Source organism: Lepidochelys kempii, chromosome 8 (assembly GCF_965140265.1).
Source record: "Lepidochelys kempii isolate rLepKem1 chromosome 8, rLepKem1.hap2, whole genome shotgun sequence".
In the NCBI taxonomy this organism is placed as follows: domain Eukaryota; kingdom Metazoa; phylum Chordata; order Testudines; family Cheloniidae; genus Lepidochelys; species Lepidochelys kempii.
The window spans coordinates 55,098,934-55,111,231 of NC_133263.1; the positions used below are offsets into that span (position 1 = coordinate 55,098,934).

The 12,298-nt window shown below is 41.6% G+C and overlaps 1 protein-coding gene across 10 annotated transcripts in view; it reads left to right on the forward strand.

Annotated features, from left to right (window-relative positions):
* SMG7 (SMG7 nonsense mediated mRNA decay factor) overlaps positions 1-12,298 on the forward strand; it is a 102,574-nt gene that overhangs the window by 65,048 nt on the left and 25,228 nt on the right. For all 10 annotated transcript variants that reach the window (XM_073356636.1, XM_073356634.1, XM_073356626.1 and 7 more), the window contains 3 exons: positions 9,171-9,241; positions 9,582-9,642; positions 12,094-12,213. In XM_073356636.1, the coding sequence (XP_073212737.1) occupies positions 9,171-9,241; positions 9,582-9,642; positions 12,094-12,213 (252 nt within the window). The remainder of the gene's footprint in view (positions 1-9,170; positions 9,242-9,581; positions 9,643-12,093; positions 12,214-12,298) is intronic.

Consider the following 12,298-nt stretch of genomic DNA (forward strand, 5'->3'; position numbering starts at 1 on the left):
AAAGAGAAGGCTGCTGTCATCCTTGGGGGTAAGTGGCCACAATGGACAGAGCCCTACAAAAGCAGTGGGTATAGCATAGGACTGGGAGTCTGGAGTTATAGTCTGTTCCTTGTTCAGCCCCTAATTGTGTGGCCTTGGGCAAGTCACTTAACCTCTCTCTGCACCTCAGTTCCCAGATTGTCAAATAGGGATGATAGTGCTTACTCACCACTGCAAAGTGCTTTGAAATCTGCCCTTAAAAAGTGTTATGTACCGTTTTCCCCAACAGTCACTCAAAATTTAAAAAAAAAAAAGAAAACTTACGGAAATTTTTATCTTCCCATAATCTTCCTACTTCAAAAAATAAAGACCTCTCCATGCTTCATTTTGCCAAATCACAGGCACAGGATAATGAAAAGGAAATCTCTGAGTTCAACAGTTTTTCAACTTGTTCCATCATATGTTCAGTTTCCTTTTATAGACTGCAAGTATAATTTAAGGGTTTCAAAAAGAGAGGCTCATGTAAAAAACTTAAAATTAAGTAAAATCGACAGATATTAAGTTCTTCATTGATGTGTTGTCCACATGGATTCCTCTCTTACTGCAGATGCACCTGAGATCAGATTCTTCTGGCCATCCGTTTCTACAACTTGCAGGTTTTTTTTCCATCTCCACCTAACCCACAATACCTACCCAGGTTCTTTCTTTCCACCCTTGGCAGAGAGTCCTTTCAGTCTGCCTGCTTCTCTTCAGTTCAGTTGCAGTGAGTGTTTAAGTAATACAGCTGTCAGGTTGTTAACTTTTAGATTGCCTGTTTAAAAAAATTTTTTTTTACTACTTTCTTTTACTAATTTTTCATAGATAATAGGCTTGGAGCCTCCTCCTCTCCCTTCCATTTGTACGGAGACTTGAGCTGTTATGGTAGATGTTAAATCTCTGGGCTTTAGGAACGCCACTTTGTGGTGCTGCTATTCCATTCAGCAATCTAAGTGGCTATTTTGTTTAGGCAAATGTCATATCTCTGACAATTGCTTATTTTGCTGCTCTTGTTCCAGGCAGACTCATAAGGTTAGTGGTGCCTGCTTCTGGAGGATTTCAGTGAAAGCCTCCTCAGACCCAGAGAAGGATGTGGCTAAGGTTCAGTTTTTCTCCAGTCTCTCTCAGCTTATGCCCAAGCCAGCTGGGATTTCATCCTGAGCTCCAGGGCTGAGAGGTCTAAGGCACCAGTTGTCGGCTTCAATCCAGTTGTTGACTTCTTCAGGCACAGCTAGGAAGGAGCTTCATGCTCCAGAGACCAGATTAGACATCCTCAGAACCAAGACACAAGAGTCAACATGTGTCTAACTTGTTTCAAGTGCCACAGTCAATGGCATCCAAATAGCCCAAGATGGATTCCTCTGGAATCTTGTTACTGGCTATGAAAAGAGTATCTGCTGATTGCCTTTCCTCTCACACAGACTCTTCCTCACTCTCTGTACCCTGCATACACTGCATCTGTGGTCTTTTTGGCACAGTTAGTGACCTGTCTGTGGACCTGGTACTGAATTTCCCTTGCTGGGATGGTAGTGGATTCCCCTCAGTAGTGCAAACTAGACTTTTGACCACCTCAGTCACGGCAATGCATACAGCAGTTGAGACATCAATACAGTATACTTCCCCTTCCCAACTACAATGGGAATCAGGGATGGACTCCAAAGATTTCTCTTTGAGCAGGAAAGTGTATGGGTCCCTGGTATTCTCCTGTGTCCATTGATTCAGTATACAAATGCTTATCAGTCATAGCCCTGCTGGGCACATTTGGGTATGAAGTGGGTCTAAGAGATTGTCAGCAACTGGTATTGCATACAATTCCATTTTCTTCCTGCTGCCCCCTCGACTGCCCTGTCCCTCTTCAGGAGCCCCTCTCAAGATACTGTTGAAGCAAGAAGGTGGATTCTTCCACTGCTCCAAGATGTGGGGGGAGATTTAGAATTCAGGGGCAGATGGGGTTTTGAATTCTCATTATTTATTCTTCCTAAAGAAAGGGGGTTGGCAGCCCATTCTAGATCTTTGGTGTCTCAACAATATACACCTGGCTCACAGGAAATCCCTCAGATTCCTAGTAGGAACATCTCATTACCAGTACTGGATTCTGCCCTTTAGTCTTTCTCAGCATTGAGGGTGTTCACCAAGTACCTGGTGGTCATAGCAGCTCATTTACAGAGATAAAGGAGGAGTTTATTCATATCCTGTTGAAGGGTTGATCTGAGGAAGTTCAGCATGACAGGTGGCCAATGCAGTTCAAATAACCTTAAAGTTCTTTGCCACACTGAGGCTCAAAGTCAACAATGAAAAATCCACATTCAGCGGACACTTCATGGATCTGATTATCATGGTCCCACAAGAAGTTCTCTCCTCACTAAACTAGTAGAAGGACCCACTTCAGGTGTATGAGGAAGAACTCTTTGCTGCTCCTCTGCCTACCAAGACTCTGGGGACAGATGGCTCCATTGAGAGATGTGGAGTGCTCATCTAAGTCACCTTCAAACACCAGGCCTGTGGTCTTTCTCAAGAAGTTTGTCTGCACATAAATGTCCCAGACCTCAGAGCCATTTGACTGGCATGCAAAGCATTCTTGCCTCTATTCCAGGGATCTACAGTCGAAGTGCTAACAAACACCACCACAGTTATATATTATGTCTGCAGTAGAGGAGGAGCTAGGTCATCTGCACAAGAGAGCATTCAGCTCTATTCCTCACCCACTGATGTCACTGGCCCTGCATCTTCCAAGCATTCAGAACTTGCTGGAAGATCACCTCCCGGGGCAGTTCTCAGACAATCACAAGTGGTCAGTTAAGGACTCAGTGTTGCAGATCATTTTTTGCAAGTGGAGATACCCATCAGTTGACCTATTAGCCATAGGTCAGAAAAGAAGTGTCAAGTGTTCTGCTCCATTCTGGGCTCTATCAGATTCCTTTCTTATCCCCTGGACACTGGGACTAATATATGCTTTCCCCTAACATCCTTGAGAGACCGTAGAAAACTTAGGCAAGATGTTGGATCAATTGTGATAGCCCCTGCATGGGCCAAGGAGTTCCAATATTCGGATCTGGTGAACCTCCCCATGCAGCCTCAGATGACTTTGCCTGTCCTGTGCAACATAGTCTCACAGCACAATGATTAGATCTTTCACCTTGTGTTGTTAATAGCCTGGATGTTGGCTCGCTGACATCCACCAGAAAAAGCTCTTCAGTAGAAGTTTAGAACATTCTGCTCCAAAGCAGGAAAGCCTCGACTACATTGACTCATAGCCAAGTAGAAAGTTTTCTATTCTGGCATAAGGAGTAGAAGTCTCCCTCAGCAACACTCATTTCAGCAATATTGGACTATTTATTAGCCTCCAAAGCTGGACTTGTCAGTTCCACAAGCTGCAATATCTGCATATCACTTTCCTATCCAGAATCACACTATTTTCTCACCCTACAGTGGCTAGATGATACCTTAAGGGCCTGATTCATGCTTTCCCCCAGTTTGGGAGCTCCCTTTTTAGGACCTCTATAACATTAAAAGGTTGATAGGTCCCCTCCTTTGAGTGCTTAGCAATCTGTTCCCTCTACCACCTAGCTATGAAGACTGCCTTTCCAGTAGCCATTACATCAGTTTGAAGGGTAGTAGAGATTCAGGCTCTCAGGACAGGGCTCCGTTAAACTGTGTTTCATAAGGGAAAGGATCACTCTTAGCTCTCATCCCAAGTTCCTGCCCAAAGTTGTTTAAAATGTTTGTGTATATCAATTTATTCATCTTCGTTTTCTTCCCCAAGTCTCACTCAGTCTCATGGGAAACTAAATTTCATACACTTGATTTAGTCAAGGGATTGTAAGACTACCTTAACAGGACAAAAATATTTTAGGAACATACCTAAACTGTGGCCTTCTCAGAGAAAGTGAGTGATGGGTTAGGCACTATCCTCTGAGAGTCTTAGCTCTTCTTCAACTGTATAAGAACATATTATGAGTGAGTTAGATCCACCTAGCTGCATTAGAGCTCATTCTGCTAGACATCAGGCATCCTCTGCTAACTGTTCCTATTTCTGAAGTTTATATGGTTGGCTACATGTATGGTTCACTCATTTACAAGACACTATTCTTTGGTAGAAGCTTCCAGATCAGATGCTGCTTATTTCAGGGCTGTTCTCCATTCATTGTTCAAGTAGGACTCCTAGTACCCACATCCAAGCAAACAGACAACTGTTTGTCACCTAGAGTAGAAGTCATGTGGACAATCTCTCAAAGAAGAGAGAATGATTACTTACATTACAGTAACTTCCATGACATCTTCAAGATGTGTTGTCCATCTAGATTCCATGACCTGCACTCCTTCCCCACTACTATGGAGTCCTACTCCTCTAGGGCTCTGAACTGGTGAAGGAACTCAAGAACATTTGGGCCTGCTCTGCTGTTTATGTGTTTGGGTGAAGGTATGAGAACATGTAGGGGACAAGCACAGCCCCAACGAACACCTCTGGTCAAAAGAGTCTAATTATGTGTGCATGAGGCACATGTGCACCAGGAGTGGAGTCCATGTTGACAACATATCTCTAACAACCATACTTACTGTAAGGTAAGTAATCAGTCTTTCAAAATCATCTTTGATAGTAAAAATTTTTTGCCCTGTCTGGGGGAGGGGTAGCTCAGTGGTTTGAGCATTGGCCTGCTAAACCCAGGGTTGCGAGTTCAATCCTTGAGGGGGCCATTTAGGGATCTGGGGCAAAAATTGGGGATTGGCCCTGCTTTGAGCAGGGGGTTGGACTAGATGACCTCCTGAGGTCCCTTCCAAACCTGATATTCTATTCTATGATATCTCCTTCATTCATCAGACTTGATCTTTTTCCCTCCTTCCCTCAGAACAGATGAACGTGCACTATTCCTTTTTTCCCCTCAAAGTAAAAAGTTCTGAATTCTGCTGTGAGAAGGTAGGACACAGAGCCCTACTTAAAAATCCCTCACTTTTGCTCAATTTGTCTACATGCTCCTATTCTCGTAGTAAAGGGGCAACATCAACTTGATCGCACTGGTCTGATTGTTATACTTTCATTAGTTGCAAGCAATAGCTAAGATTAATATAACTGAAAACTTAGTGAAATAACCTTATTTTTTCTCAGCAAAGAGACGCTGTGACTACATCCATAGTAAAAATTACTAAGAGCTGTCAAATGCACAGCTTGAACTAGAGGCCCTAAAAAGGGAGTTCCCAAACTGGGGGAAAGCATGAATCAGGCCCTTAAGGTATCTAGCCCTATATTCAAGCTGACCATGTCTCTTTAAAGTTTTTCTCACAGTACTGCTAATAACAAAAAGCTTCCTTTAGGATTAAAAAAACACTTTTTTTCCTTTTTTCCCTTCATTGGTTCTCCTGAAACCTGTATCTGTTGTGTCCCTCCATCTCTGTAATACTCTAGTGCAGTAGTTCTCAACCTGTTGTCTGCGGAGGTCTAAGGGGTCCATGAAAGACTTAAACTGAAAACTGACTGAACAGAATTCAACTGTATATACAGACAATAGATTTCCAAAGGGGTCCGCAAATGAAAAAGGACCTAGTCATACTTCTGAGGCTTTCCTATTATATAGTAAAGCTGTAAGTATCCCTGTCCTATTTATTTGAAAACATCTCTGTCAGTCTTAACTGTGCTTATTCTTGGACTCATTGGGGAAATAATCCTTGTACTACATGCAGATTTAGAATTTTCTGTACTCTGAAAAATGCAGAAATACACAAGTTCTCAACCCTGAAGGTTTATGTGCTTTTTCTTGTGGAGCATTGCTCTTACCTTAAACAAAACAAATAGCTGATACAGATTTTTCTTCTGCTGAAACCATATTACCCAAGGGTAGGAATCTTTAATCCCAGATAGCAAAAGAAATATCCATAAAATACCAGTTCTAGTGTGTGGCTCTTCACAATCAGGTTTCTGGCCACCGCTTTCTGTTGCAGTTCCACAAGCTGCAATATCTGCATGTCACTTTCCTATCCAGAATCAGGTTGGTAGACAACTTTAACAGAATGTCTATTTCATTCTTTTAAAAATATTGTACAAAAGTTTGTTCCCTGTTGATATAAATGAGACAGCAGCCAGTGCACTTTGGAAACTATTTTAAGTAGGCCTCCTAATTTCTTTTTAAACATTTTACACTCACATACTAGACTCAAAAATAGCTAAAACAGAGATCTACTGTTAGTAAAGACTTTTTATTAATTTATTTCAAAAGGCATGTTGAAAGTATGGCAAATATCATGGATGAGAACTACACGGATGATATTTATACTCTCCACCTCTATTCCCCTCACACCCTACCATACAAACAGAATGAGGGTTTGTTACTTACCGTAATTTAGATCTAAAAGGATTTGATGGACTTAGAAAATCAACATTTTTACATTCACCAATCTCGGCAGTCATTCAGGAAAAGTGGCTGACCTACCTTCAGGGTACATGTTTGTATTTCAATTCATCATGTGGTAGATAATGGCTAAGATTTACTGAAAAAGGTCAGATTCATTCTGAGAGCTCTGGGCATGCCTTTGACATAGAATGCCTGTTGCTTTCACAGAATTGATGCCAGTCACTACAGGATATAAATGTTAGTCCAAGGCATTGACTGGCAGAGGGAAGGGAAGATGAGGGGATCTGTCACAGGAGGCAAGTGAACTGCAATATAAACATTACTGGTACACTTGTAAAGTTTAAGTCCTGTGGGACCCTGACAAATTAGGCACAATGAAAACTTGAAATGGATTAGTGTTCTTTAATCTCTGCTCCGCTGCCTCAGTCCCTCGAGGCAACAAAACGTGGGGGTTGTTTGGTGAAACTGCCTAGAATATAGTAGGAAATACTTTCTCCTTCATCTGACACATAACTCGTCTTTATACTGGTGCCAGCCCCCTGCTCTTTTGCGCACACTGTACTTGGTGGTTAACACTGGCAGTGAAAAGATACTAACTCCTTTTCTGTAGCCCAGTTTGCAAGTATTTTTCCATGAAGGGAGCCATACAACTGGAAGGAGTCTCCAGGCCAGAACCATGCCTGCAGAGACAGAGTTTTAAGAAATCTTTGAGCTCAGTTGTAGGGGCGAGAGGCAGATTGTGAAATGTGAGATGGGATCAAGATGCAGGTTATTTCCAATATGGCTACTATAGGAGTCCATGCTGCAGGATGTGTTTTTCAGGATGTGTTTTACAGGCTATTCAGGTTTTTTAACCGTCAGCAAATATCTGCTGGAGTCACTAAATTGTTCTGTGCTAACAGAGCTGTAAGCTCAGTTAACCAATCTGCTCAAGTTCAAGGTGGCTATAGGCTCTGTCAGTATGGCTAATGGTGTTTTGTAAGCTCCTTTAGCTGGACCATTCTGTTTAAAGGAGGTTAGGCTTTGTAATTTTCTGATCTCTGAGTAATTCTTGATTTATCTGGTCTTCGTTTCAACCTGTATTGTTTCACTGAATTTAAATGTATGGGGAGTGGGGGAGAGCTTGGGCCCTCTGCCTTGCAGCGGGTGAGGGGGGAGGGAGGGAGGGTAGAGGTTTCTGTCTAGTGAGGAGAGGGGTCTCAGGGCTTCAGCCCCACAGGGTGCACCTGCCAGGGCTTGGCCTTCAGCAGGTTGGAGACCCGTCTAGGTGTGCCATGGCTCTCAAACTTCTGAAGATTGTCATATGTGGCTTGGAGGGTCAGTAAGTTTGGCCACCCCTGCCCTATAGTATACAAAAGCAGCCATAAACTAGCAGAAATGCAGACTATACTCGCTATATAGAAGTCCTCTGTTTTGCCACAGACCCAACTAGAATTCATACTCCTGGAATATGCCTGTGTCTTACCCATCAGAACTTTTCTCCACCTTCTTCCATTTCCACCACTACTGTATATTTTCATATCTCACCATGAGTCAGATTTGGAGGGTTGGGAAGTGTAATAGTACTGTGCTCCATTCAAGTTCATCTAGCAATCCCAGAGTACCATGTGCTTGCAAAACAAGTAGCAAGATGGTTATCAATGGTTGATTTTAAGCCTGTTGATGGCAATTAAATGTTAACATGCTATTGAGATAATGGAGTATTTCACATCTCTATTCAAACTATTTTCTGTCTGTCTGCAGACACAGGTTCACATCTGAAAGATTCGCTAATTTATGCTTTCATTTATTTTAAAACAAAATATGCAAAAACTGTTAGGGCCCCAGAGAATAAAGGCATTCCGCAGAGTGCCGAATCAGTCTGTCCCTTCCATCTCACTGTTGCCATGGACCCAATATACCCACATTTGTGTACCTCACTACGCTTTTATTTTCCTTTTGGCTATAATAAGACTTGACTATCCATCGATAGACGGATATACACTATTTCCCCCTTTGTTGTAAAATCAGAGTACTTTATTTCATTCTCTAACAATTGCCTCACCTTATACGTGCCCCATAGAGTAGTCCTTCAGATTTGACATCAAAACAGAGTGGTGTCTATGCAAAGTATTTCCAGTCATTGCACCAACTTTAGCAGGGCATGCATTTAGAGTGAAGGTAGTTTAGTGTTCAACTTAAATCCAACCTGAACTTAGGACTTGTGGTGTTCCAACATCTACTTCTAGAACTACAATATTCTGTTAAGGTTTTTAGAAGTAATGAGTCTGCCTAACCCTAACTATATCTTACGGAAGCATTTTGTCTCTGAACTGATTTTCAGATATATTCTCTTGAGAACAGTCAGCTTTGAATTGGAAAGTACGAACTACAAACAAAGGCTGTGAACTCATTCCCCTAGTATAATATTTTAAAATCAAGTGACACCTGTGGTTTGTTTCTCTCTAGCTGGTAAATGCACCTGCCATACTTCCTGAATTTGGTGACAGGAAACTGGGTTCTTTGGTTATCTCAGACCACCTTTTGAAAGCATTTTCCTTGCATCTCAAAATTCTATCCTTCCCTTGACAGCACTGAAAAAATATCATTTCATTGCAGAAGGAGTTCACTTTGTTAAGGAGAATAAGGGCTCCTGACTAGTTGCAGTAAGGGAGGGATGCCAAAAATCTTGATTTTATCCATTCTTGGAAGCAGTTGGGCTGAGTTGGATTTCAACTCTGTCATAGGTCTCCATATTGAATTGGTACAATGAGTAGAATTCCAGTTCAGACATACCATGACAAGTGGAAACTATCTTCTTTTGATTTGTAGCATTTGGCCATGGCTGATTTCTCTGCTAAACAGCTTCCAGCCCCATGAGGAAGATCTTTCCAGCACTAATGGTAAGGATGCTCCTAGTCTGTGTTCTGTGAAAGGGCGGCGGGAGGTGGGGAGGAAGTGTCTCTAACATCATTGGTGTGGGGTATCATGGTAGAATAAAGCACCTTCTAGTATTAGTACACTTAGAATATGAATATTTTACAAACTGCTTTTTCCTGTGCTGAGCATATTGTATTTCATTTTATCTATCCTTCACTTTCTGTAGATCCCACAGCATGAGTAGTACAGCATTTATCTAGTAGTGTGAGCTGTACTGTATGTGGTGACTGGATATCCATAACCTTACTGGTGCAGCATATTCCAGGCCTTGTTTACTGATATTCTTTCTTGATTGTTCACCAGCTACCCCACTTCCAGAGGAGTTTGAGTTGCAGGGATTCTTGGCTCTGAGACCCTCATTCAGGTGAGTGGCAGCTGAAGGATGCTTTACCCATACTGACAGGTTTCAGAGTAGCAGCTGTGTTATTCTGTATCCACAAAAGGAACAGGAGTACTTGTGGCACGTTAGAGACTAACAAATTTATTAGAGCATAAGCTTTCGTGGGCTACAGCCCACTTCATCGGATGCATAGAATGGAACATATAGTAAGAAGAAATATATATACGTACAGATAAGTTGGAAGTTGCAATACAAACTCTGAGAGGTTAATTAGTGGTAGATAAAACCGCATTTGCTCCAATCCCTCAGACGGAGACAAACACCTACAAGATCTCTATCAAGCATTCTTAAAACTACAATACCCACCTGCTGAAGTGAAAAAATAGATTGACAGAGCCAGAAGAGTACCCAGAAGTCACCTACTACAGGACAGGCCCAACAAAGATAATAACAGAACACCACTAGCTGTCACCTTCAGCCCCCAACTAAAACCTCTCCAGTGCATCATCAAATATTTACAACCTATCCTGAAAAATGATCCCTCACTCTCACAGATCTTGGGAGACAGACCAGTCCTTGTTTACAGACAGCCCCCCAACCTGAAGCAAATACTCTCCAGCACACCACACAACAAAAACACTAACCCAGGAACCTATTCCTGTTACACAGCCCGATGCCAACTCTGTCCACATATTTATTCAAGTGACACGATCATAGGACCTAATCACATTAGCCACGCCATCAGGGGCTCGTTCACCTGCACATCTACAATGTGATATATGCCATCATGTGCCAGCAATGCCCCTCTGCCATGTACATTGGCCAAACCGGACAGTCTCTACGCAAAAGAATAAATGGACACAAATCTGACATCAGGAATCATAATGTTCAAAAACCGGTAGGAGAACACTTCAACCTCTCTGGCCACTCAGTAAAAGATTTAAGGGTGGCAATTTTGCAACAGAAAAGCTTCAAAAACAGACTCCAATGAGAAACTGCTGAGCTTGAATTAATATGCAAACTAGATACCACAAACTTGGGTTTGAATAGAGACTGGGAGTGGCTGGGTCACTACACATATTGAATCTATTTCTCCATGTTAAGTATTCTCACACCTTCTTGTCAACTGTCTAAATGGGCCATCTTGATTATCACTACAAAAGTTTTTTTTCTCCTGCAGAGAATGCTCATCTTAACTAATTAGCTTATCACAGTTTGTATGGCAACTTCCAGCTTATCTGTGTGTGTGTGTATATATATTTCTTCTTACTATATGTACCATTCTATGCATCCGATGAAATGGGCTGTAGCCCACGAAAGCTTGTGCTTTAATAAATTTGTTATTCTCTAAGGTGCCACAAGTACTCCTGTTCTTTTTACCCATACTGGTGGTGAAGTACTGAGCGGAAGACTTTGTGGTAGGGAGATACTGATGTTCTGCACTAACCCTATTTTCAGAGCAAGTACAGATGAATGTAGATCTCCTTACAAACAATTTTAATAAGTAAAAAGTGGTCTGCATGCAGGACTCCTATCTCTCTAGTTTTGTGATGAACTGGAGTCCATGTCCAGTATCACAGGAGTAACATTTTTGAGGAAGGGGAAGTTCCATTTATTTGAACACATTTGTATATAAAATATACTAAAACTTGAAACATGGATGGGGTTCTTTTTTCTGGCTTTAATTTTTAAATTTGCCTTTTTGCATTTTTCCTTCAATAGCCTTCAACCCAGCTTTGAAAACAGTGACTATCTTAAAGGAGAACTCACACTGAGAACTTGGGAAAGGAATATATTTATATGAAAAAAAAAAAAAAAAACTACTTGGCCCTTGTGTTTCCTTTGCTGCTGTTGAAGTTGTGGGATTTTCTCCCTCTGATCCTAAGTTGTTCTTCGGCTTGATCCTGTAGCAAAGTAGTTCGCCTATACTTGACATCTGAATAATTTCCGTAGCATCAGAGTACTAATAGCACTATGACTTCACTACCAAAGCAAGGAGGAGATGGCTAGTGAGGGAGAAACCTTGGTTTAAATCCATTTGCTTACTGTTAACCTTTAATTTTGGTCTTAATTAATATGAGAGCGTTTCCTAATATCATGCACCCTTTTGTCATGTCATAAAGGACTTGACGTCACTAGTTTACTTGCTTAATGTAGACCTTCTTTAATAAAGTAATATAACTGAAAATACAATTCCGATATCTATAACTGTATTTAGGTTAAAAGAAAAGGAGGACTTGTGGCACCTTCGAGACTAACAAATTTATTTGAGCATAAGCTTTTGTGAGCTACAGCTCACTTCATCGGGTGCATCTGAAACCTGTATTTAGGTTATTAAATCCTGCTGAAAATGAAACCTGCAATAGACTTTCTGTACAATTCATAGTCCTTTTTGCAAGCCTCCATTTGCCTTTACGGTACAAGAGGCAACTGAGATTAATTTTATTTTCCATTCTTTGTTTACGTCAACATTAGGAACTTGGATTTCTCCAAAGGCCACCAGGGGATTACAGGAGACAAAGAAGGGCTGCAGCGACGGGTACGGCAGCAACGACTGATCTTCACAGGAAAATGGATTGCTGACAACCAGCCAAGGTATCTACGCAGGTGCTATCTCTCTCACTCCTGTTTGTATATTGTTCTTGCTGTAAAGCTTAGTAGCATTGACAGGTGCCAGAGA